Genomic DNA, 27,721 nt, shown 5'->3' with positions numbered 1-27,721 from the left:
TATAGATGAACCTAGAGGACATTACGTTAAGTGGGAAAAGGCAGCCACAGAAAGACAAAAACTATATAATCTCACTGATACATGGTATGTAAAATACTCAAACACATAGCAACAGAAAGTAGGATGGAGTTGCCAGGGGCTGAGAGGAGGTGGAGCAAAGAAGCTGTGGGTTGTGAACAACTTTTACAAAATGAGAAGCTTCTGGAGATCTGCCTTACAGCAGTGTCACTATGTTACATGCTGCTGATCTGCTGAACACTGAAAATAGTTATGATGTGCAATTTTATATTTCGTGTTTTTACCATAAGTAAAGACAAAAATTTAAAGAGGAGTAACATTATGCATCTTATAGAAATCTTGCAAAAAATAATATGAAGCATTGAAATTGGCACCTGGCACATGGTAAACACTTGATAAAATGTTGATATTGTTTTCCTCAGTGCCACTATTTAAAGCAGTGTCTTTCTTTATGTGTATAGAGTTTTCGCTTGGTTTTTGTAAACTGCCCTAAAAAACAACCCACATAAGAAAAGGAAAAGATATTTCTTGAAGCAGATAATTTTCTATTTGAATCTGAATTTTCAAAAATACCTAAGAGTTTCCAGGGGAAAGGTGAAGGCAGGTAAATCAGCTTGGCCTCTTCTCGGATCAACTGAATTACTAATAGATTCTGTTCTTTGCTCTACAGTCTCCTTTCTGCCTGTCCTGTGAATGCCTCTCCAGAGCCTCTGTCTTGTACCCAGGGCTTCTTTTCACCTGCTGTGTACAGAACGACCACTCAGAGGTAGTCTCTCACTCTTCCTCATGTGTCCTCCATTCCTGGGACCCAGAGGAACTGTTAACCCATTTCCTGGCCTCCCCAGTACCCAAGGGTCACCCATTCTGTCCCACAGAGATGAGTAGAAGTTCATGGGGACAGACATTCATTTCTTTCTGCTCTATCTCAATCAGTCAGAGCACCCAGAAATTCAGCGGTCATCTTGAAGCCACAGAATTAACACCAAGGCTGAGAATGAGCCTGGTAACTGAAGATTTTGCTGCATAGCTACACAACCCTGGACCCTTTTATGTTACCTCTTTCCCCACTGTTTAGTGCCACTTTCTATTGCTTGTTGCCAAACATACTAAGAAACGCAAATTATCCATGTCAGCATTGGATGTCTGATGGCACAAATGAAGAAAGGCCTGTAAGGAAGGACAAGACCCCTAAGAAATCCTGAACTTCAAACCATGTGAAACGCACACTTTTCTGAGATACCAACTGCCTTGGTCCTGACTTTTGCTGCCATCTAGTGGTAATGTTTTGGAACTAAAATATTGATTTTCCTTCTGTCTTTCTCCTTTCCTTTCTGAGTTGGTTCTCTGTGGTATTCTTGTATATAGCCAATCCAATAAAATTTAGAACCTGTTTCCCATATGAAATCTGACAGTTCACAAGGAAGAAAAGCCTTGCACCATGTATAGGCTCTTTTGTTGAGAAGGTCTGTGAGTGCAACTGGGGTCTTCTATATGTTTGTTATCTCATCAAAAGGAAATTGTTAGCAGAAACATATCTCCAGTTCGACCTTCTCTGACTAGGGTGTTAATGTGGAATGAAATAATTTTGGCCTTTTTTGTAGAGAGAATGTGTGACAAAGTTTGTCCACTCTCCACCTCTTTATCTGTCCACTTAATTTCCTCAAACTTCTTTTATTCTAAGTGTCTCCTCTGAGTTTGAGCCCATGGGTTACTTACCAGTGGGTTTATTATTGTCTTTGCTGGTTAATTTTTCTTTGTTGTGATGTTAAAGAAGTCAAGTTAAAGGGAAAATGATGTAAAGTATTTGAATGATGAAAGAGCAAGGTGGTCACCTGTAACTGTTCCTGCTTCATAAATCTACAAAACACACACACACACACACACACACACACACACACAAGTTTTTTGTGGTGCTGGATCTTGAGCTCAGGATCTCATGCATCCTAGGCAAGTACTCTTATCACTGAGCTACATTCTCAGTTTCTGAAATCTGCTATCTCTCAAACTATATATGCCAGTAATTTATCTCATATTAAAAGCAAGATGTAGTCTGGGTCAAAATCTGTAATACATTATTTTAATAATTTTTAACTGCCGGATCAAATTTACTTTGGAACAGAAGGAAACAAGTGAAAGAATATTTTGCATGATATGACTTCTCCCATTCCCTGCTACTAATAATAAACCAAAGGGAGTTTCCACTTGATTGGGACCCAGAAAATTTCCTAACTGTAGCATCAATTTTCTGAAAAAAAAAATAACTTTCGGTCATTACATACAATTTAGAGAATTAGAGAAAATATATAAAAGAAAACTGTTCACCGTAATTGCACCATTGAATCATTTACATTTTATGGCATGCCCTTTTAACCTTGTGTTAATACACAAATAACATACCACTATCTAAGGCATATTGTATATTTTACTATTTAACTCGCACTTCAAGACAATGAAGTGATAATAATCTTTGCAAGAAACGAAACATGGAACAACTGTTAGTGTTACTTGAGCACAACAGCACTAAACAGAGTCGATGAGGGTTCTGGAAGCTACGACAAATCTGACGTCTTGCAGACCATAAAATTCCTTGTTTTTATTAATTTCAAGCTGAGGGAGCGGTCTACCGACCGTAACGTAGAATGCAGACGGCCCGTCACTACTGCAAAGGGAAAGCGGGCCGCTTACAGTTTACTTCCGGCCTGATCCTTTGACGTCACTTCCGGACTCCGGGCCGTCGCGAGGACTTGTTCTTTGAGGTTCAGAATCGACACCGGGAAGTGTAACGGACCCGGGAGCCTCTGCGAGGAAATCTGAACTAATGTGAGCGCCAGCGAAATGCGGACGGAAGGTGGGATGTCCACAGGTGTTGTCGCAGTTGTGACCGAGCCTCAGTTTGCCCAGCGATACCGGGAGTATCTCCAGAAGATGAAGCTCCTGGACCGAGAGCACCGCGCGGAAAAGATGCCGGACGGCGCCGTGGCGCTGCCGGTGCTGGGGGAGACACTCCGCGAGCAGCACCTGCTGGCGCTGAGGAGCTGCGTGGCCCCGGGCAGCACCTGTCTGCTGACGCACTTGCCGGATCCTGTGCCTTCAAAGAAGGCCCAAGTTTGTCCACCTGCCCAAAGACTGTGTCGCGAGGTGAGGCGCTGGGTAGAGGGTCAGGGAGTAACGTGGTCCGCTGAACTGGAGGCTGATTTGCCCCGATCTTGGCAACGGCATGGTAACCTCTTGTTGCTGAGTGAAGACTGTTTCCAAGCTAAGCAGTGGAAAAATCTAGAACCAGAACTCTGGAAAACCATTGCCTCTGCACTTGGCGTCCAGCGTTTGGCAAAACGAGGGAAGGTGTTACCCGATGGTCCTCGGACTCCAGCAGTGACTCTGCTGCTGGGCGATAATAGCTGGGTAGAGCATGTGGATAATGGCATCCGATATAAATTTGACGTGACGCGGTGTATGTTCTCCTTCGGAAACATCAGTGAGAAGCTGCGAGTGGCATCAATGTCCTGTGCCGGAGAAGTAGTGGTGGATCTATATTCAGGAATTGGTTATTTTACGTTACCCTTCCTAGTTCATGCTGGTGCTGCTTTCGTCCATGCCTGTGAGTGGAACCCCCATGCTGTAGTTGCCCTGAGAAAAAACCTGGAGATCAATGGAGTGTCAGATCGGTGCCAAATACACTTTGGGGATAATAGGACATTGAAACTCTCAAACATTGCAGATAGGGTGAACTTGGGGCTCATTCCCAGCTCTGAAGAAGGTTGGCCCATTGCCTGCCAAGTCCTACGACAGGATGCTGGGGGCATTTTGCATATCCATCAAAACGTGGACTCTTTCCCAGGAAAGAATCTCCAGCCTCACGGAAGCAGCAGAACGGAAAATTCTTACCCTCAGAAAATTACCACTAACAAAGGGGAAAATGGAGCTACCAGGGATTTTAGGGGAAAAGTGCCTTCATCAGCCACTAAGCTGGAGTGGCAAAGGTGGGCTGAATCTGCAGAAACTCAGATTGCCACTCTACTCCAGCAGGTGCATGGAAAACCATGGAAGACACAAATCTTGCATATCCAACTAGTGAAATCTTATGCCCCCCATGTGGATCACATAGTCTTGGATCTGGAATGCCGTCCTTGTCCTCTAATTGGCTAGAGGAAGTGGATCCAGTGACACAAGGTATCCACAGGAGTGGCCCTTAATGCTTCTGCTCAAGCTGAGTTCTCATCCTTTTTATCTCCTAGTAATCTTTTAAATATTTTATGGCATTGGTAGTATGCTATACCAGGTGTGTCCACCCTGCAGCCTGTAGGCTGGACATGCTCATAGCAAAAAATATTTAAAAAGGAACTTTGCTACTTACATACATTAACTATATTTTATTTTCAGCCTAAGGCACTTCCTCTTAATGTGACCCAGGTAAATAAAGTGTATCCATCCCATGGTCTACAGACTGGGCACTCCTGTGAGACCAAATGATTTCATTTGTCTTCTATTGCTCTCAGAACATGTCAAGTTATCTGGGTAAAATGACACTCATCTGTGCGATTATGAATTTTGAATTCTGACCTCAGTTAAGACCTGACGTATGTGGTTCCATATTCATTTGGTCTTGGTTTTTCTTATTTACAAAATAAATGTTTCTTTAAACTGTTTGACATGGCTGTTATCTTAAGTAAGCAGTTGTGCAGTCACTGGGTATTTTACATTACCCTTCCTAGTTCATGCTGGTGCTGCCTTCATCCCTTGCCTGTGAGTGGAACCCCCATGCTATACTGTTCTAAACATTACTGTTCAAGCTACAGTATGAGAAATTGGCTGGAGGAAAGCCAAGCTAGAAACTGGGAGACCAGTGAAGCAGCTCCTGTAATTGTTCAACATGAGGTAATGGTAGCATGAACTAAGGTGGTGGCAATGGGAGATGGGTTGATTTGAAAAATAAAGTCAATAGATCAAGCAGTGGAATCCAAATCAAAGTATAAACATGATGCTGATGAGGAAGTGCAGAGGGCGACAATTAGTGTAACTCCTTGACTTAAGCATTTCTAACTGAATATGGGGGAAATGTCTTACTAGTCAGGTATATTATGATAGAAAACATTAAGAACCATTGCCCTAAATTACAGAATATCTGAATTTCAAGTCATAAGCTCATGCCATAATTGCCAATTGCTAGCAATTTTTAAAATTCTGATTAAAATCTTTGCTCTTATAAGACACAAACTTCCTTCTCTGGTCAGTATTTTCAGGGGCACCATAAGATGCAATAGGAAATTGCAACATATTCTGTACTTTTTAAAACTTCACCTTATTTTATGGCTGTGTGCCGTCACCATGGTTTGCCGTTTGGGTGACTAATAGTTGAGAATCACTTGTAGCTTTACTTTGGTGCATTCTGAAGCCATCTGTACTTGTTTTCTTAGTGAAGGAAATGTAAAAAAGTGTAGCTTTGTGTAGATTATACTTATACTTGACATTTTACAGTAATGCAGGATTATTAATCTTTTTAAACACTGGCTGTAAGGATAAGTTGGACACTATATTATGGGGCAAATACTGTCTTTTATATTTAAGAGCCAGAGGAAATACAAAAATCTGGTAGATAAAGCTCCTTTCTTGTCTTACTTGAATGTAAGTATTTAGTGACTTTAGTGAATGTAATAAGCTAAGTGCTATATAGGTGACAGCATGTTGTAGCAGTGCAAAAGTGGGAGAGTTCTGAAAATTAAATGGGGAAGTCTACATAGAAGTACTATTTAAATTGGCTCTTGAAAACTGGCTCAGATTTGAGTGGGTAGAGTAGAAGTAGAAACAAGAGCTAAAGTTTACTCAGAAAGTGAGCCATTGTCATTAGCTAGTTGGGACAGAGGAATCAGTAATACATATATTAAAGATGGGGATTGTGACAGTTAAAAAGCTTCCTGTGGCTTGCACACAGGAAGCTCCTGGGGAATGTTGGCTACCCTGTGATCTCACCACAGAAACCAGACGTTCATTTTCATCCTAGAGTTGCCTTCCTGTGTTTACCTTAATCTTTTACACATCCTGAGCTCCTTTTCACTTGTGTGCCTATGGCTTACTCTACTCAAGTTGGTAAAGATGCCAAAGTAAGGCCTGAACCAACATGGCGAAGATAAAACAGCGACTGGGACTAAGGAGTTCGTTTTGGCCATAACTGATGTACAGGCAGCCAGTGTCAAGTGCAGCTTGTGAAATTCATTTGACTTTCTAAGACAGATAGAAAGACAGACACAGAGAATGTAGATATATTCCTGATATTGAGCAGTTGGTAGATCAGGCCCCAAGGGTTCATCAGTAAAAGACAAGATTGACTCAATGAAGCTCTACCTTCATTGAATGTAGGCAACACTCTTAATTCTGAAATTCCTCTATTTCTCTGTAACCTGAGACAAAGAGTAACTCTCCCAAGATTTAGTTTCCTTATCTTATATGTTGAGTGAACAACTGTACATATATGTAGGGTAGTTGTATTTGTCACCTGTCTATTGTTGGGACAAAATACCTGACATACACAACTTTAAGAAGGAAAAGTTTGTTTTGGCTCTTGGTACCAGAGGTTTCAGTCCGTGGTCAGCCAGCTCCATTTCTTTAAGTGTGTAGCAAGGCAGAAACAGGACAGGAGGACATGGCAGAGGAAAGCTACTCATTTCATGGCAGGCAGGAAACAGAACTAAGAGAATGATCCCAAGAAGAGGTAATACCCTTCAAAAGCACACCCCAATCTTCTAATTAGGCTCCACCTTCTGACAGACCAAGCCTTCAACATATGCATCTTTGGGGGACATTTCATATTTAAATCAAAGTAGTAGTTGTTAAGATATATAAATAAGTCAATGTGTTAAGCAGTTATTGGCATATAGTGAACACTTCGTTCATTAATTGTCTGTCTTTGTATACAGTAAACCACCATTCCCCAGTTTGGTTGTAAGGCATGTACCTCTGGTTTCCTTGACGCAGAGTGACAGTCAAAGATCATCTGCACTCCTGTGTTCACTGCAGAACTCTGCACAGTGGTCAAGAAGTGAAAAAGTCCAAGTGTCCATCAGCCAATGCGTGGGTAATGAAAATGAGGTTCATTTACACAATGAACCAACCGGTTCATAAAAAGAACAAAATCTTAACATTTCTAGCAACATAGATGGGACTGGAGATCATTATAAATGAAATAAGCCAAGCACAGAAAGACAAGTACCACGTCTCATTTATATATGGAATCTCACAAAGCTGATTTTACAGAAGTTGAGAGTGGAATAGTGATTGCCTAAAGCTAGGAAGAGCTGGGAGAGGGAGAAGTTCGGGAAAGGTTAATGAATGGCTGCTAAAATTACAGTTAGATAGGAAAAATAAGTCCTAGCATGCTGCTGCACAGCAGATAACCAAGATGGCAATACTGGGCTCTATATTTAAAAATGGAAGATGCTGAATGATAGAGGTGTTTAATCTGATTTAAACATTACACAATGTGTCATATGGATGTGCAATGTTTATGTGTTAGTTTTTAAAAAGAGAAAACCTGGAAGAGCAGGAGCTGAAACTTAATTTTTGGGATAAGCCAGGTAAAGGTAGAGGAAGTGAGACCTTAGCCTCCTCTCTCCAAAACAAGCTGTTCCCGTCTGCCTGGAACATTTTTTTGCCTCTTACTTTACAGTTATCATTGTGTCCTTCTCCCAGCCCATTCTCCACACTCACCAAGCTATTCCCCTTTCACTGGGGCAGAGGAAGTTCATTCACTGGAAGGTACTGAGGTTGACCCACTGTACTGTTTCCAATCTCCCTTTTTCTTCTGATTTTTTTTTTTTTAATCGGTACTGCAGATCAAACTCATGACCGCCTGCTTGCAAGGCAGGTGCTTATGCCACTAAGCTAAATCCCCAGCCCTAATCTCCCTTTTTCTTAAAAATAGGAAAACTAGAAAGCAAAAATATGAAATTTCCTCCTAGCGCCCCCCCCCCCAGCTGTAGTGGTCATATGAACCAGTCCTGGCAAGATGTAGGCAGAGGTCCCCAGGAGGACTTGTCTTAACCCTGGAGATGTAGCCAGAATAGGATTGTAGCACTAGGATTTCTTCTCCGTGTGTGTTGGGCTGGAGGACACTGGGATTGAACCTAAAGTCATGTGAGCACTGAACTCCTATGCATCCAGCCCTTTTCTTGGGACAGGTCTCACTAAGTTGCCCAGGCTGGCCTCAGACATGTGAACTTTCTGCCTCTACCTCCCAGTAGCTGGGATTTGCAGATATGTGCCCCCTAGCTAGAGGACTCTCGACTTCTTAAGGATAGTTTTGATCAATATACAAGCCATAAAGTCTCTGAACTTGTCATTTAAAAAAAAAAAACCTGCACACACACATACACACATGCCTATTTAAGTCACTGGGATTTTTTTTTAAAAAATCTTAAATACAAGAAATATTTTTGATATTCTGAATAGTGGATTAATCAGATTAATCAAATATATTTATAGCACAAACAAAAAGCAGCCCTAGAATGCTTATACCCCAAACAGGGCATTTTAAATTAATGTTCCTTTTCAAACATTTCAACTGCTAATGCTGCCATTTAGTGGAGATGCTGTGGAAATAAAAATTCAACTTTGAACTATTTTTGTGATTCCAGGATCTACCTCTATTTACTTCCCTTCTTTTTACCCCTTCATAAATGTTTTGGACCCCTGACAGTGTGCCTGCCACTGTGATAACCACTGGGACTAAAACAGTGAATAAACTAGACCTGGTCCCAGACCTTCCATGATAATGGAGGACCTATATTAAACAATATCATGCACATAAAACATCTCACATTTTAGTAAATGGTGGGAGGAGAAGTTTTTGGTGCTGTATGAGGCTATGAGGGCTCACTTGGTCAGGAAGGTCAGAAAGGCTTCCCCTAAACATAATTGAACTGTGAGCTCGAGTAGAAATGAGTGACAAAAACAAGCCAGCGGCCCACAGTGAGGGCAGCGTGTACCGGTAGCCTGGGGAGGAATCCCAAAGGCCTTGGTGAGTGGAAAGGGGAAGATGAGGGTTAAATCAGGTGAGAGTTGAGTGGCAGTCACACCATGCAAAGGACAGTGGAGACCATACCAAGAACCTTACTCCAACAGCACTGGGACTTCACTAGAGTCTGAAGCAAAAATGTGACACGGTTAAGTGATTTTTGTGTTCACAATTTATCAGAAGCCTAATGTTCTAAAATGCTTTAAAAATTACTCTCCACACACACTTGATTTTCCTAAATAGGCCTTTCCATACTCTAACCTCCCTCATTTCCAACATGCATGATAACAGAATATGAGACATTGCCCTTGTACACAGTGGTGAAGCACTGCTGTGTTCGTAATTGGGGCAGGGATGCTGGCTGCAGTGGGTTGGCTCAGCTGGGATGTATTCCGTTTTTTGGAAAAGTTTGTGTAAAACTTAGTTCCGCAGTGAAGTGCTGTCTCTAGATCTCTTAATAGTCTACCTTGTGAAATTGAGTTACTTTAGGATTTTGGTTGGGTCTCTCCTGATTCCCTTCTCCATGTCACAGCCTGGTAGCTTTTCCAGAAAGTTGGAATAATTGTATGACTCACCTTGGTTGCTTCTCATCCCACATGGATTTCCATCCTATCTCCAATATCCTGACAGCCATTTTTTCATATATTTTGTCCAGTTTTTTGTTTGTTTATGGTAGTGGTGGTAGGTGGTACTGAATATTGAATGCAGGGCTTTAGCACTATTGAGCTTAAAAAGAAAACAAAAAACTACCAGAGTTTTTGGCAAAAAGTTCATACAAGGTCTTGCTAAATTGCTGAGCTTCCCAGGCTGGGCTAAAACTTGTAACCCTGCCTCAGCCTCCAAGAGTGCTAAATTACAGGCACATACCAGCATGCTCAGCTTGGCCAGTTTGTTTCTGTAAACTATTCAGAAGGTTATAATAATTGTACTTGTTTACTGTCCTTTGCAATCACTGTAGAAATTTACTCCAGTAATAATAATATACATATGCATTTCTGTTAACACAAAATTTCAACATGTAATTTTTTGTTTTATCTTGGTACCAGGGATCAAACTCACGATCTCATACCTGACAGGCAGGCAGTATGCCGCTGAACTTTATCCCCAGCCCAACAACATATAATTTGATTGTTGTTCAGAAATACTTCATATTATAAAGTGAATAAAACACATTAACAATGTAATATTTTTATTGGACATATTAACCTGCAAAATTATATAATTATTGGTCACATACAACTTCAGAGTCCAGAAACAGTTAAAGCAGGTATCTGTCTCTGGCTTTTTAAAGGTCAAGGTAGAATCAAAAGTAAACAGAAAATGTTAAAAATGAAACTAAAGTGAATTTTTTTCTCTGTGTGTCTCCTCTCTCACACACACACATGCACATACACACAGTCACACTGGCAAGGTAAAAAGATACAAGTGAGTAAGACACACGGTCCTGATTTTGATATTTAGTAATTTTTATTTTTTTAATGAAAGCTTTACAGATTATTGAAACACTCAAAGATAACAAACCTGTTAGGGAAGGAAAAAAACAAAACAAAACAGTCCCACAACACAGTGAAGCAGCTCTTTCCCCCTGATCCTTTTTGCCTATGTTGAGCAATTTCAAATGGGCCTACATACCTGAAGAGGGTCAGGGCCTTGCTAACCTCTACAACAGGATCCAGGAAAATTTGCCTAGAACTAGGTCTTAAGGTACTGGACCAGAAGCAGTTGGAATTCTTCAACAGAGATTAGTATATATTTATACTCCTTCCCTAGAGTTACTCTAATTCTTCCACTCTTGATCATAATGAAAAGATCCAGACCATCTGTAAATCGCACAAAATGTCACAGTGACCTCTACGCTGATGACTGTGCTAACTGGGTGAGATAAATAGCTAGTGTATGAGAATGGAAAATAACCCCCAGTAACGCCCGAAAGCCTGTTGTATCAATGTCATGTTTAGGGCCCGTACCTTATCTGCTTCACAGTAAAGAAACAAATCATTAGGCCAGGTATTTAGCTCAGCGGCATAAGCACCTGCCTAGCAAGTGTGAGGTCATGAGTTCGATCCCCGATACCACAAAAAAAAAAAAAAAAAAAAATGTTGCACATCACAATCTTTGACTTTCTAGCTGCTGGGACAAACACCTGATACCAGTTTAGAAGAGGCACAGTTTATTTTTGCTCACAGGTTCAAAGGTTTCAGTTCATGGCCAGCTGGCTCTAAGGCACAAGAATCATGGTGGAAGAAAGCTGCTGGTGGGAGGAAAGCTACTCAACTCCTGCATCCTGGAAGCAGAGATCGAGGAAGAGGCCAGGAAGCAGATCAGTCCCCAAGGTCATGCCGCCATGGCCCACCCAACACACCCAGAAGTCTGCTTTACTAATCTAGGAGTCTCCCAAGCCAATCAAGCTGACAACTGAAATTAACTGTCACATTGCCAAATGGATTCCACAGCCAGAGAACCACACCAAACTCTGCATAGGCCTCTTCTGTGATTGATTGATTTTAATATTATAAGACATTATTTTTTTTACCAAAGTGCAATTATTTTTACCTTTTTCAACAAATAACTATGAAAAAAGTATTCCAGAAAATAAAATACAAATGGGAAATCTAACTATTAGATCACTTTTTTCCATTTTACCCTAACCCTGTATTTAGTCTAGGAAACAACTTGAATTACTAATGTGAGAACTGAATCATTTCAGCATAAATCTAGCATATGCATTTCAAGATCCTACTGCCAAGAACTATGTTGATCAGTTTAATCATGAGTAACAGAGCATAAGTAACATAACCATTAGATGTGACCCTTGTTCCCCACCTTCATGTTATGTCATAATAAAGCTGACAATTTTGCCAGGCTCTGAACCCCTTGTGTACCCAGTTCAGTCCTTGGAAGCAAAGACTATAGCCTATCGATAACTTTGCACAAGATGTAGTAACCCAAATGTTTTCTATAGGAAATGCTCAGTTATTTGATAAATATTAAAACAGCTAGCAATCTATTTTCTGAGATTGTTTACCAAACACTTTATGCAAGGACTACACAAAAAATTCCTTTGAAATCTGGTCCACAAATTCACTTAGCAGATTGGAAACTAGAAACCTGCAAGCAAAGGAAGTGAGAATTCCTAATCCTAACATGTTCTTACAGTTCATGTTTTTGTTTTGTTTTTTGTTTTTTTGAGACAAGGTTTTGTTTGCTGTATAGTTTGGGCTGGTCTTAAACTCACTAAGTAGCCCAGGTCGACCTCGAACTTGCAGTAATCCTCCTGCCTCAGCCTCGTGGGTTCTGGGATTACAAGTGTACCCGCTGAGCCAGCCATGTTGTAATTATTAAATGGATATAACACGCACACTAAAAAATTTTGCTCACAGAAGGCACAAACTATAAAAGAGATGGTCTTTTTAATAAAAACAAAAAAACTAGCTGATGTCTTTGTTTTGTGAGCACCATAATTAGGATTAAAAGGATAAAAAAACATAAGATGAAGTTAAAGTTAATGCATTATCTACTCCTGTGACCAAAAGAATAAATTTAATTTCTTACTATGTGTTTTCTGGCATTTAACTGAAATGTAATTTTGAAAGATTACAAGGATGCTTTTGGGGTTTAGGGTTGGCCTTTACCAAAACTCTTCACAATCTCCATCAGATTTAGATGCATCTATTTTCTTGACTCTCCATTTCTTGTCAGTCAGTAAATGGCTTTGTTGCCTGGAGAGCAGCCTGAATCCTTTCCTTCTTCAGTGTACTTTTCAGTGAGTTCACCATACTGTGACTCGGGGTTCTTCCTTTCACCACAAAGTTCTCCTGAGAAATGTGTGTGTAGCCAGATTTCTCCACAATGCCAGCCCCTCGGGACCACTGAGGACAAACAGGACCCGTGGTTTCACGAGGCAAGGAACACAGAGAAGCAGCGGCCACGTCAGCAGCAGGGTGCTCAGGCCCAGATCCTGCAGCAGCTGGTAGTGCCTGGGCTCTGCACACTCTGCACCAGGTGGCAAGGAGGGGACGAGGGAGCAAGACCATCCTCACCACCAAGCAGCTAAAACCCTCAGCCGGCCGCCAGCGCCTCTTTGTGACAATTCAGAATCGTAATTACCACTCTCACTCAAGCTGAGGTTAGACAGCCACTTTGCATTCTTTCACCTGTGTAACAGCAGATGATCACTACAGCTCTTCTACCTCTAACACTGTAAGCCTATCTAGTAAATTCTCAGTATAACCATGCAGATACTTCCTATTAAGTATATTGCTCTAAGTGAACCCTAATATGCCAAGCAAGAACCTCCCCTCCCTGGTAAGCAGAAGTGGAGCGGCAGACAGCTCTGGCTCTGGCTCTACTTTAACTAGGTTCAGGTTCTTGGACAAATTTAAGAAACCTACTAGATATTTCTCTCAATATAATGTATGTGTTTTGTACCTCACCTGGCAATATTAACCTTTTTTGTTTTCTTTTTCCAAGACCAATACACCGAATACTGGCCAGATTAAGTACTTTGTCTAGAGGCAGAAATGGGATGGCATACTGTGAAACACAAAACATGCTCAGTAATGTCTGTTAAATTAATGAAACAAGATCAGTCAATACATACCCAAATACCATTATGTTCTCTGTTGTTTCTTTTGTTAACTAACAACAGATTCTATTTACTTGGCTTTACAAGACCAGAATTTAAATAGTTACATTCTGATGGGCATTTCTGATTTTTACTTCAAGGAGAAGAGAAAAACCATTATTAAGAAGATTATTTTTTTAAGTGGTTCTCAAGATTGGAGACAAATTATAGCATTGAGTTTAGTTATCAGTATCCTTATCTGCCCTCTAAAGGAAACATAATTCATCAGTGGAAGTGTATATATTTGGTCAGGGAAATCCAATGGCTTGTTCCCATTGCTCATTCCCAATACACAAACACACATGATTTGATAAGCTTAATCAATTAGAAAGTTTTTCCCAAGACTTAAAATCTTGAGTAATAATGAAAGTAACTCTCTAATAAGTTCCCTTCCAGCTTAAGATAAACAAGAATCAGTTTTTGCCGTGTAAAACAAAGACTTCACCAATAAATATCCACTGAAAATTCAAACTGGGTTTTACACTTCTAAAAACTGTTTTAAAAAGCTACCAACAGGCTTTTAAAACCATTAAAGCCAAGTGAACAGACTGTTATTTCTGAACACAGGTTTTCTGTATCTATAGTTTGTGTAAATTGTTCTAAGATTCAAGACAAATATATACCAGAGTTGTGCAAACTCAAATCAACACAGACAACAAGCCAAGCTTACATGCAGTGGGTTGCAGCTATTTCTCTAAAAGTCTACATTTCATCTTAAACTTTCTCTACTATTCTACAAATTACCTCATCAATATGAATTTAATTTTAAGGTTGTATTTTAAAGCATTTGCCAGGAAACCTTTATTGGGTTAAGCAAAATCTATCATTTAAATTTTAAATCATAGATTTAAACTCCTAAGAAAAATAAGAATGACTATGATATCCCCTGAAAGTTCTTGGCACAGTTATAATTAATCTGAACTTTTTCTTTCTTTCTTTTTTCTGGTTTGTGGTGCAGTGCCTGTCATCTGAGCACTTAGGAGGCTGAGAAAGGAGGTTTGCCTCGAGCTTGAGGCCAGCCTAGGATACATGGTGAGTTCAAGGCAAGGCAGAGATACATAGAAAAACCCTGTCTTAAAAAAAAAAAAAAAAATTTTGTTTCTTTAAAAAGCAGCCTTCTTGAATTTGCATGTTATCCCTTCCTAGAGGCCACCCTACTTTTCTATCATTCCGACTATTTTAGTGTATGCGTACCAAGGCAAACCCACGGAAACTTCTATATTAATATGTGTATCAAGTTAAGACTAAAAACAATTAAAACACTAATAAGTAAGGACTGGAGCATTTGTTCATTTTCAAAAGTATTCTCTGCCAGGCATGATAGTGCACACCTCTAATGCCAGCCTTCAGGAGGCCAAGTGAGGACTGCAAGTTTGAGGCCAGTGTGGGCTACACAGTGAGACCTTGTCTCAAAAAAAAGCCTTTTAATATTAATACAAATATTACATTTAACACTTACTACACTTAACTTTTAAAATAAAAATTAGAGGAAAGCCCATGAAAACTCAATTTTGCATCATCTTAACAAAATGGTACACACCTCCGGTCTTCTCTTCCACATTATTATTTAGAATACTCTTTTTTTTTTTTTTTTTTTTTTTGTCTTTTTCGTTTTTACCAGTACCGGGGATCAAACTCACAACTACCTGCTTGCAAGGCAGGCACTTATGCCACTGAGCTAAATCCCCAGCCCCTAGAATACTCTTTATAGACCCTTTTCTTCATAATGGTTTCATTCTTTTGGCTTTAAGTTGCACTCAGGACAGAATAAAGAATGGATTAGCTTACAACTCTGAGGTTCTGTATCAAGGCTTCATAATTCTCTCCTTTCCAAACTTGCTATCCTTTGAAAATTTTGTCCTAACCACAAGATTATTCCCTAGATGTATTTAGGAAAATTAACTTAGCAGTGGTACAGACTGGACTAAAAAAGGTAGCAACCATTATGAGGATCCTGCAATAAGCCAGGCAAGTCACAGTAGGATCTTGAGTTAGGGTGACAGTGAACTAGAAAGTACATTGTACAAAAGACTATGAAGACAGAATGATCACAATCTGGTTGCAGGCTTGGAAGTGGGATAAAAGACAATAAAATCAAATATGTCAAAGTTTTGAGCTTCGGGTAGACTTGGATTTAAATTCTGGTTTTGACTCTTACTGTCTTGGGCGTGGCAGAGGTTTACCACTTAACCTACTATCTTTTTGATCTTGCAACTTATCTAAACCTGTTTTCTTCTGAGAAACGTAAAAGAAACCAAAATATTCAAATAAAAGGTAAAATTCTGAGTACAGTGCTTAGTATACAAAAAGTCGACAGATGAGAGGTCACAGGTGACAAAATTAAAAACATAGGACTGCAGTACATGGGACTTTCCCCCAAAGAAATGAGTTTTGTAGTTAACAATTTTACTAATATTCTTCCCTCTGGGCGGACTCTGGTAGAGGATACTCACTCACATGAAGCCCCGATATAAACGAGGTTGCAGGGTGCTCTTCGAATTATAAACCCAAGCAGTCAAGTGTCTTCTTGGTTTCTATTTTATCACCCTTAAGCTAGTTAGGAATACAGTGCAGTCTCTGACCTAACTCACATTCTCATTTGCTGGTGAAGGAACCGAAAGCTAAGGACAACCAGATTTATCCAGTACCATGGACAGGCACGAAAGCCACGAGAAAGGGGTGGCCTCATCTGTCCAGAAGGGACTGTATAGGTCCGCTTACCTAATAAGTGACAAGAAATCAAAAAACAGGTTTGGGTTCTTGCCGTTGGGTCACCAGTCCCTTAGCCACTAATAAAATGTGGCGATGAAGGTCCTCAGTTCTATTCGAATAGGAAGGATGGGAGATGCACAGAGAAGGATGCTTTTCAGCAGCGCTTACCACACTTTGCCCAGGGCCACGCGTGCAGAAGCCTCATAGTCCCTACCTCCTGAGGTCTGCGAAACGCCCCGCAGGTGTTTTTCCTGAAACGTCTCTCAGTCACGGCCTCCAGGTGGAATGGGTTAGGTATGGCGGACAGCGTTCTTTGGCTTTCATTCTCCTCAGTAGTATGCAGGATATTTAGGGACATATAATAGGTCGTAATTAAACAAACTATAATCTTCCTCTGCGGCAGCAGGGAGTTCCTCGCTAGGTAGACGCCGACAGAGCCAGAGGGCGCGGCTGCCAGGGAACCGAAGCGTCGTGCGAGGGAACAGCAGGCATAGCCTAAGGCGAAGGCGGGCGAGAATCCTGGCAACACCAGGAGACGTCCGCGGTGCGCGGTGACGCCACGCGCAGTCCGGACTATGACGCAAGCGGCGCCGCGGGCGCCGCGTTCTCGCGTGAGCGCAGGCGCAGCCGCCGCGGCTCGCAACAGCGGCCACGGCTGAGGCGGGCGGGGTCAAGATGGTGGCTCCGCGGGCGGGGGAGGTGGTGGAGGGAGGAGGAGTCAGATCATAGCCTGCCGGAAACACCGACACCCGGAGCCTCCCAAGGAGCCGCCGCCACCGCCGCCGCCGCCGCCGCCGCCGCCTGCTCCAGCTCGAGAGACGCGAGCGGGCGGCGGGGCGGGCCGCGAGAGCGCCGGGGAGGAGGACGGGGCGGGGCCGCTCGTTCCCCCGCCCCGCGCGGCCCCGGGCCTGCCGGCCCGCCCAGCCCCGGTGTGGCAGCGGCTCATGGCGGCGGTGGGGCCCCCGCAGCAGCAGGTGCGGATGGCCCGTCAGCAGGTCTGGGCGGCGCTCGAAGTGGCGCTCCGGGTGCCCTGCCTCTACATCATCGACGCCATCTTCAACTCCTACTACGATTCCAGCCAGAGTCGGCTCTGCGTCGCGCTCCAGATCCTTCTGCGGCTCCTAGGTAAGCCGACGGGCGCCGCGCGGGCCGGGACGGGCGGGCGCGCACCCGTGTGGGGGCCGGGTGGTTCCCCGGGGAGCGCTTCTGGCGGGGGAGGGCGGCGACGCTGGTGCGAGGGCCCCGGAGCTGTCGGGTAGCTGCTCGCCCCCTTCGGGGTGGTGTCCGGGGATGCGGGCGGGCGACCGCCGCTGTTTCTCCTGCGGAGCGAGTGCCGGCCGGCTTGGCACGTCCTGAGCGACAGCCCTTGGAAAGCCGCAGCTCCATCCCAGTAGTGCCCTGTGCGACCTTGGACCTGTGCCAGTCCTTGAGCCTCAGTTTCCCCTACGTCGGGATTCTGAGTGTTGGTGTGCGGTTACTTCTGCATCCGCGAGTCCTCAGGACTCTGGGGTGTCTGTAGTAAGTGACATCCAAACGAGAGCTGGGGTTTTGAGTGTCAGACCTTGAAACCATTACCAAAAAGCCTCAAGAAAGCTATACTTACAATATAAGGTGGCCTAAAAATTTCCGTGAATAAATGAGAAGGTATTGTATTGGAAATGATGAAAACCTGTCCAGAAAGTGATGAGACAGTTTCAAAAGACTCCTCAAAATCTTTGCCCGTGTTGCATATGGATAGTTTTAAAAGCATTTTAAAGCATAGCCCATCTTCCCTTACATTACTAGAGTGAGAAACATATATATATATATATATATATATATATATATATACACACAAACAAAAGGGTTTTTTCCCCCAGTATTTATAAGTTGGCAAATTTTGTTGACGAGGTAATTCTTGTGGTCAGTCTTAAGTGGGCTCACGCTTCTGAGGTGTTGAGGAAGGCCGGCTGATAGATCCATTCCAAACCTTTCAGATTTACAAGCCATCTGTTGCATTATTCTTACAAAAAAGGACTGACTTACGGCAAAAATTTTTTCTTAGAAATAAATAACAATTTGTAAACTTACTTTTGCAGACTGTATTCGTTGATGTTATCTAAGAGTTGGTAGTATTACCCTCATTTTACAAATCAGGAGTCTGAAGGTTATAGGGTTGTTTTGCTTTTGGTACGCTGTTTAAGTGGTTGCCAGAGCCTGAGTTTAGAAATCTTTGACATGAAGTGTGGTTTACTTTCCTACTCAGTATGTTGAAATCCAGATAGAGAAATGGTAGTAATGGTCATATGTTGATTTTAAAAGTCGTGTTTTTAGTTATTTTGTAAAACAGGACCTCTCAGTAACCTACTGGCTATTTAATTTCAGCATTCCTGCTTGTCCCTGTAAAAGTATACTACCACCATTATTTGTTGGCAAAAATGGGGTTGTATTTAGGAGAATTCTGCATATTCATTACAGAAATAGTACATCTACTGCCTCAAAAGTTCTTATGGCATAATTGCAGATTCTGTGAGAGCTTTTCAGGGCCCTGGTGTTTTCATGTATTGAAAATTTTAAGGAAAAGTGTGTTCCTTAATTAAATCATTTCTAGTCTAAGAATAATGAACAGAGTATTCTTTTCCTTGTACTCTCCATCACTTTTGTAATAAGTGATGGTAGTTTGTATTTGACAATTAAACAATTGCTTGACTTTAGATAATTTACTTATATGCTCTGTGTCTTGGTTTTGTCCATCTTTATAAAAATGGACAATGATGATATCTCTGTCATAGGACTTCGGTTAGGATACTAAATGGGTTAAGATTTAAACTCTTAAAATACCACTTGGGCGATTTAAGTTTGGCTGTTAGTAAGCTTGATGGCTTTTCAAAAACCTTTACTGCTTCAGTTAACATATACTTTGTTACAGATATTTCAGTTTTTGAGGGCATCAGCATAAAGTTTATTGGAAAATTTAGGTGGTCTCTTACCAGAATTTGTAAAACAACAAAAGTATTTTCCAAATCTCATCTCAGTTCTTTATATCCTATCAGTATAATTATGCTAATTTTTAATGTTTTTTAAATGACTGAAAAAAATAATTTGAAGCTAAAATTTTACTGCAAGTAAAATCAGTTACTAAAAATGTCAAGTAAGTGTGGAAAGGATCTAGTGAATAATTGAAATTAATTGTTCTGCCTTGTTTTGTTGTTCTAGTAGATTTCTCACTGCTGCTATGTATAAATTTCAGTACTTGTCAACCTCACCTTTTCCAGGAATTAACAGTTTTATATGTAGTGTTTGTATTGTTTATTTCCCTCTGCCAATTAAAAGGTACAGCAATGTAATATAGAGTCTCACTCATTTGAGATTTCAACAAGTCAAAAAGTAAAGCATCTCATTTTTGACTTCAAATAAAAAAGTGACAGTGTTTAAGAACATAAAGTTACTTGGGGTGTGTTCATTGATGTAGTCAAGGACTGATTACACATAAAAGAAATTACAAGGGAATATCTGATAGATTGAGTAGATGAAAGTGAAAAACTTTATGACAAAACTTTTAAAAATCTGTAAAAATGACAATCTAAAGGGAAGATTTTGTATATGTGAGTACAGTCCCTATAAAAGCTATATTCTGCTATAAGACAGAAAACATGGGCCTTGTATTTCACAAACAAAATGGAGATGGTTGGAAAATAAAAGTTCTTGGCTTCATTTATAAAGAAAAGCAGTCAAAACAGAATTTTTCTTACTAGAGTTCAGAGTGTTGTAAACAGTACTTTGGCAAAGGTATTTACCTATTTGAAGAAGGTAAATGGATACAATTTTGGTAGGCTGTAACTTCTGTATTAAAAGCATATGGCAGTATCATCTGATGTTTACTGTTTTGACTCACAATTTCAGTTCTAGGGACTTCACCTAGCGATTATAGTTGTGAAAAAACTGAACAGGGATATTCATTATTGCATTATTGGAAATAATAAAAAAACTTCAAACCTAATTGTGTATTAGAAATCTGTTAATTGTATTGTGTCGCACTGGATAAAGTTCTTGAAAAGAATGACATGATTATTTTTGATGGTATGGAATGATCTGAGAAATCAGTCTATGAAGTGAGAAAGCAGAATGAAGCAGAAATAATTAACAGCAGCAAAGAGGTATACTGGGGTGCTATTGACATTTTAAGAGAGGCGTGCCTTGGGGGTAGCAGGGCTGTCCTTTGCCCTGTAGTATTTGAGCCTCCTCATCCCCTTGTCCACTAGATGCCAGTTAGCAAATACCCCCATCCTGCCCTGCACAACCAGTTGTGACAGCCAAAACTCTGTCTAGCTTTTGCCAAATGTCCCAGTATGTGGAAGGGGGGAGGTTAAAAAAGAAAAAACAAAACAAAAAAACCAGTTCTGGTTGAGAATCACTGAGTAGACACATACACCAGTAGTACAGAACACATAGCCCAAAAGTAGATCACCAGTGAATGTGTAGAAACTTGATTTGTTTCAGAGGTAGAAGTGAAGTACATTGAGGTAAATGTGGACCATTTAATTAATAGTCATTTCTTTACAGTGTATGGAAAAATTATACTGGATCTCTACCTCATATCTATATAAAAAGTTAATTCTAAGTGAACCAATTCTATTTTTTTTTTCTCTGACAACCTTGGATCTAAGTGAACCAATTCTTAAATGTGAAATATAAAACTAAATTTTTAGAAGATACAGAATATCTTTTTAATCTTAGAGTAATGAGGATATTCCTTACAAGTATATAAAAGCAAATGTAGAAAATATTGATAAATTAATATTAAATTCTAAAACCTCTTAGAGAGGGAAGCGTCAAGAAACTAAAAAGTTTTGTATGTATATAGACTGTATATTTAATAATTTGTCAGATGTACAAGAAATTTAAAATGGTTCTTTTTGGTGCCAGGATATAATGCTAGAAAAAAAAAAGATGAAGATATATTTCCTATTCTCACAGTCAAACCAGAATGCTTCACTTCTAGTCATCGAAATGTGTGTGGGGATTTCTCCCCACCAATCACCAATTCTGCAGCAAATTTTTCAAGGGGCTACTTAGTCGCCCTTCCCTTCAGTTCGGTGCTGGCACTATAAATGCTGAGCTCTCAAGGCTGCCTCACTTCAGATGCCTGTGCCTCTGACCTATAAATTGGAGTTCCTATAACCCATATTTGGTTTCATCTAATTTGCCATAGTAGTGCGAAACTCAGAGAAACAAGTTCTTACTTTGGCCACTTATTAAAAAGGCTGTATTACCAAGGGCACAGGTGAACACCAGAGAGAAGGGAGACAAAGGACAGGGTGAAGAAGGGGACGAGTGTGGCGCTTCCATGGGCTCTGCAGGCTTACACCTTCCTTCCAGGAGCCATATGAGAGCCCTCAAAACTCGGTCATCTCTGTGTTTAGAAGCTTCATCGCATAGGCATGATTGGTTAGCTCTCTGGCCACTGATACAACAACTGGGTCTTCAGTCCCTCTCCCCTCCTCAGGGGTAGGGTGTGGGGAGGAATTGGCCTGGAAGTTCCAGGCCTAGAAACATTTGTGAGTCCCCACGGCAGCCAGCCATACTGAGACTCCTGAAGACCTCCAGCCTTCAGTCAGTCATCTTCTTAGCATATGGAACAGCCTTATCTCACTCCTGGTTCTAGGATTTAGGAATCCTGTTATATGTTAGGAATGTAGGCAAAGACCATGTATGTATAAAGGACTTGGCTTTAAAAACATCCATCTTCACATACTTTTAATTTAAAAAAACTTGTTATAATTTCAGTTTAAAAACAAAACTGTAGTGAATAAAATACCAGTTTTTTAATCTAAAATGAGAGGTTGATAAAAGTTTTTTAAGAGCAAAATGGCAGTTTTTTTGTTTTTGTTTGTTTAAGTTGTCTTTGAACTCACTGTGTAGCCCAGACTGGGCTCAAACTTGCAGCAGCCCTCCTATCTGAGCCCCCAGTCTGTGCTGGAATTACAGGAGTGTGTCATCCCACCTGGCTCACAATGGCACCTTTTAACCAGAGGTATTTCAAATACCTGTCATTCCTTTATTTTTATGTAAAAATAAACTTCAGTGGGAGAAAGTTACTCAAAACAGGATTGGTTATAAAATTAGAGCAGCCGGGGATATGGCTCAGGAGCACCCGTGCCTGTCAGACAAGAGCTAGGTCCTGAGTTCAATTACCGGTACCAAAAAAAAAAGCAAAGTTCGTGAATAAGAGTGAAGATTAATTTACTATTCTTTACTTTAGTTCTTGTTTGACTTTCAGTGACATAAAATAGAACCAGAGATTATTTAAGTTTTTCTCAAAAAATACAGTACATTTGTTTTCCCATATAATGAAAGTAAAATCACATATGGCATATAGTACACTGAATATTGTAATCTTGCATGGAAAAAAATTTTAATTCTCAGAAAACACAGTTTCTGTTCAAAGGACCCAGCTCTCAACTCTGGAAGATTACTAGTGGCCTATTTGGGTGGAAGAAGCAGATGGCTCTTACTGAAAGGTTTATGCACCCTTTAGTTCAGAATGTTCTTTTCACAATGACCTGACACTTAAGCATAGGATAGTTTGTCTGTGGTCGGAGTCATCACTTAAAGGAGCTAGCTCTTGCTTTTACATGCAACAGGTTGTAAAGTGCTTCCACTATCATATGTAGCAGCTGTCTTGATTACATGGTGAAGTAAAATGGGTAGGTGGGTGTTTAATTTGGTTTCTCAGCTTTCTCTTCCATTTCATAGCTTTCATTTTTCAAGCATGTTATATTTTGTGATAGCCTTTAAAAACATGATCCACAGGTAGAACTTTCATTTCCCCAGTGAATACTTATTTTATATAGAATATTATAGGATATGGATATGTTGAGTCTTCCTAGCTTCCAGTAATACCTTGTAAGTAGGGTAAATAATACCTACACAGATAACTACAAATGTAACACCAGCTCCTCTGTGTCAGATGCTCCATAAGGTTCTGAAGGTGTCCTGAAAGGAGTCACTGTCAAAGTAGCTCTGTAGGCCAAGCCCTTGCCACTGTGTCCTTTGAAAGAGGGCTCTAGAATAGGTAGGATTTGAATAGTCAGTATGTTTCAGTCATCTTTTCATCACTGAAAGACAACTTAAGGCTTATTTTGGCTCTCCCAGTTTCAGAGGGTTTAGTTCATGGTAAGCTCGTTCCATGCCTGGGGCCTGAGGTGAGGCTGAACCTCATGATGGGAGGGTGCAGTCGGGAAAGCTCCTCATATTATGGCAACCAGGAAGTAGAGACCGAAGAGCCAAGGATCAGATACAGCCCTCCTGACCTGCCCTCATTTCGGTTTCACCTCCTGTATCTCTGTTACCTCCATAATGCTATCAGATTATAGTCTCATCAGTGGATTCATCCAGTTAGAGCCTTCCTAATCCATTACTTCTCTGGGTCACCTCCAAACATTGCTACATTGAGACAAGCTCTCAATATAGGAGTCTTTGGGAGACATTCCATGTGTAGAGCATAATAGGGTTGGAAAACTCAGTGGAGCCATCAGCAGAGAAGACTGTAAAGGTGTAATTGTGGTAGAGAAAGAAATGTATTTAGGAAACAGAAATTTGGCACATTCAAGTGTCTGTGTTTGTGTGGGGAAGAATATGACTTTAAATTAGGTCTTGAATGCCAAGATAAGGAGTATAAACGTTAGTTGTTAGTAACTTTAGAGCTGAAGAACATAATTTGAGCAGAGGAGTGAAGAAAAGCAATTGGTGATTTGTAGGTGTTTTTGGTTAGTGTCACCAAGAGAAGGGAGACGAAGATGTTAGAATTTGGCAACTAATTGGGCTTAGACTGTGTGGGCCCTAGAGCATCATTAGGACAATAATGATGGTATATTCAAGTGAAAGTGGCAATCACAAGGAAAAGCTGGCTCTGCTTTAAGGCCAGTTAAGCCTTTTTACTCTTACTTTTTTTTATTCTTGCAGTTGTAATGTGCTCTACCAATGAGGAATAGAACTAGGTGAATATTTGATGTCATTTTATAGTTGAAACCTTCATTAAGTTTATTGTAATCATGCTTAAAAATTTTTTTTCTGTCAGTGCACAAAGAAAGATGTGTCCTTGTGCACATCATCATACTATTGACAGTAGTTACATATGGAAAAGGGGAGGAGAGAATTTATTATCCCTTTTTAACATGTTGTGGTTTTCTGAATGTCACTTTTGTAAGCTGAGGAAGAAAAATGTGTTGGAAGAAAGGAATTCAGTAATGTACGTGGAAAAGGGAACTTGGAGGGCATTTCTGTAATCAGAAGAAAAAAACTGAACCTGAACCTTTGGAAAATGCTGGTATTTAAGGATCAGGAAGAAGAGCTGGCATGAATTTACACTTGGGACAAAAGGAGGAATTCATGGAAGTGTAAAACTTGATTACCAAGTGAACACTTTTTAAAAAAGAATTGTAAGACAATATTGTTGATGTTTTCCACTTGGTTGTTTTTAATGTTTTGATGGAAATTTTTTTTTTCTAATGTTGGGGATCAAACACAGGACCTCAGACATGCTAGAAAAGTGCTGTCCCAACAAGTTGCATCCCAGCCCTAATTTTTAAAAAGCGATTATGAAATTATAAAGGACATGTTCTTTTGAGTCTTAAAACTTATCTAAAGGTATATATCACTACAAATTTGTCCTGAAGATAACTTAGTAATTTTGTCATAAAATTGTGTTGGTAATTTGAAAAAAAGGGTGAGATTTTCTTTCCCCCTGGTACTGGGATTGAACTCAGGGCCTTTGCACTTGTGCTACACCCCTCCCCACTCTTGTCTGTTTTTGGTGTTTTTTTTGTTTTGTTTTGTTTTTTAGTTTATTTTGGTTTTTTGAGACAAGGAGTCACTAAGTTGCCCAGGCTGGGCTTGGAGTTGTGCCTCTGCCTCCCAGAGTGCTGGAATTACAGGTGTGAACCACCATGCCCAGCTAATTTAGTGTGTTCTGGCCTTTTGAGATTTGACTTCACCAAACTTTACTGTTTTTTAAGCCTAAATTTTTCTGAGACTTGATGTTCATAAATATAATTTATGAAATATAATTAAAGCCAGAAGATTTAAGTATTAGTGTAAAACATGCTGAAAAATACTAAATTTATATAACCTTTTCTATTTCTGTTTTTTAGGTATATTTGCATCCAGTGTTGTTCTGATCTTGTCACAGCGATCACTTTTCAAGTTTTACATGTACAGCTCAGCCTTTCTTTTAGCTGCAACTTCAGTGTTGGTAAACTATTACGCTGCTTTGCACATTGACTTCTATGGTGCCTACAACACTTCGGCCTTTGGAATTGAGCTGCTTCCTCAAAAAGGGCCCTCTCTATGGATGGCACTCATTGTTCTTCAGCTAACGTTTGGAATTGGATACATCACCCTACTACAAATTCATTCCATCTATTCACAGTTAATTGTCTTGGATCTTTTGGTTCCTGTAATAGGCTTAATCACAGAGCTACCATTACATATCAGGGAGACATTAGTTTTTACCTCTTCCTTGATTCTCATATTAAATACAGTGCTTGTCTTGGCAGTGAAACTTAGGTGGTTTTATTATTCCACACGGTATGTTTATCTTTTAGTGAGGCACATGTATCGAATTTATGGATTACAGTTACTAATGGAGGACACATGGAAGAGGATTCGTTTTCCAGATATACTTAGAGTCTTCTGGCTAACAAGAATTACAGCTCAAGCTACAGTGTTAATGTACATTCTAAGGATGGCAAATGAAACCGAGTCCTTCCTTATTTCTTGGGATGATTTCTGGGACCTCATTTGCAATCTTATAATTAGTGGATGTGATTCTACACTGACTGTACTGGGTATGAGTGCTGTAATTTCCTCAGTAGCCCATTATTTGGGGCTTGGAATATTGGCCTTCATTGGATCAACTGAAGAAGATGATAGGCGGCTTGGCTTTGTAGCACCTGTTTTATTTTTTATTTTGGCTCTTCAGACTGGTTTAAGTGGGCTAAGGCCAGAAGAGAGACTCATTCGCCTAAGTAGAAACATGTGCCTTTTGTTAACTGCAGTCCTGCATTTCATCCATGGAATGACAGACCCTGTATTAATGTCTCTCAGTGCCTCCCATGTTTCATCTTTTCGTAGACATTTTCCTGTGCTATTTGTCTCTGCTTGCCTGTTCATTCTTCCTGTTTTACTTAGTTATGTTCTTTGGCACCACTATGCACTAAATACATGGTTGTTTGCAGTAACTGCCTTTTGTGTGGAGCTCTGCTTAAAAGTAATTGTTTCCCTCACTGTTTATACATTATTCATGATTGATGGCTACTATAATGTCCTCTGGGAAAAGCTTGATGATTATGTCTACTATGTTCGTTCAACCGGCAATATTATAGAATTTATCTTTGGAGTAGTAATGTTTGGAAATGGGGCTTATACTATGATGTTTGAATCAGGAAGTAAAATTCGGGCTTGTATGATGTGCCTACATGCATATTTTAACATCTACCTACAAGCAAAAAATGGCTGGAAGACATTCATGAATCGTAGAACTGCTGTTAAGAAAATCAACTCACTTCCTGAAATAAAAGGGAGCCGCTTGCAAGAAATAGATGATGTATGTGCAATCTGCTATCATGAGTTTACAACATCTGCTCGTATTACACCATGCAATCATTATTTCCATGCGCTTTGTCTTCGAAAATGGCTATACATTCAAGATACTTGTCCAATGTGCCATCAAAAAGTATACATTGAAGATGATGTCAAGGATGACTCCAGTATATCTAACAACAATGGATTTATTGCACCTAATGAAAATGAAAATCCACAGGAAGTAAGAGAAGATGCTGCCGAATCTGACAGGGAACTGAATGAAAATGACAGTACAGACTGCGACGATGATGTGCAAAGAGAAAGAAATGGAGGGATTCAGCACACAGGTGCAGCAGCTGAAGAATTTAATGATGACACTGATTAAAATACATTTACTAATCACTGAGGGTATTTGTTTAAAATTGAATTCATCCAAAATGGAGTAATACACTTCACTTCAGTGTGTAACCAAGCACAAAAAACAGTATCAATGTTGAATCTGTGAATGGTTTTCCGTTTACTGTGATGTGCTACTGTAAATATACCTCTTTAATTACTTCTGGTCTCTTTGGTGACCTATTTAAATTTGTGTACATTATTGTACATAGAATAAAATGTTTTCACGTTTTTATGACAAAATTTGAACAAATAGCTTTTTAATAGATACATTAGTCATATGGTGCGTCAGCTGTGCCAGAGATTCTCAATGCAGTTATGTAACATCTGAAACTCTGTGGGCTAGTGTTTTTTTTTTACTTTTTTGGTACCAGTAATCAAACTCAGGACCTTGCACTTGC

The 27,721-nt window shown here is 40.3% G+C and overlaps 2 protein-coding genes across 2 annotated transcripts; both read left to right on the top strand.

Moving 5' to 3' along the window:
* The first annotated feature begins 2,735 nt into the window (after positions 1 to 2,735).
* Positions 2,736 to 4,664, top strand: Trmt12 (tRNA methyltransferase 12 homolog). The gene has a single exon (XM_005008685.4). The coding sequence runs from the start codon at positions 2,854 to 2,856 to the stop codon at positions 4,162 to 4,164; it is 1,311 nt and encodes a 436-aa protein (XP_005008742.2). The 5' UTR covers positions 2,736 to 2,853; the 3' UTR covers positions 4,165 to 4,664.
* Positions 4,665 to 17,059: 12,395 nt separating this feature from the next.
* On the top strand, positions 17,060 to 27,563 carry Rnf139 (ring finger protein 139). Its single transcript, XM_063231122.1, has 2 exons — positions 17,060 to 17,486; positions 25,493 to 27,563. Exons 1-2 carry the CDS (start codon positions 17,306 to 17,308, stop codon positions 27,307 to 27,309), a joined length of 1,998 nt encoding a protein of 665 aa, XP_063087192.1. The 5' UTR covers positions 17,060 to 17,305; the 3' UTR covers positions 27,310 to 27,563.
* The last annotated feature ends 158 nt before the right edge of the window (positions 27,564 to 27,721 follow it).

The sequence above is a fragment of the Cavia porcellus genome, unplaced genomic scaffold (assembly GCF_034190915.1).
Source record: "Cavia porcellus strain 051 isolate PalLab524CR breed Dunkin Hartley unplaced genomic scaffold, mCavPor4.1 scaffold_19, whole genome shotgun sequence".
In the NCBI taxonomy this organism is placed as follows: Eukaryota; Metazoa; Chordata; class Mammalia; order Rodentia; family Caviidae; genus Cavia; species Cavia porcellus.
The sequence above is the reverse complement of the archived record's forward strand: the minus strand, read 5'-3'. Positions and strand labels throughout refer to the sequence as shown.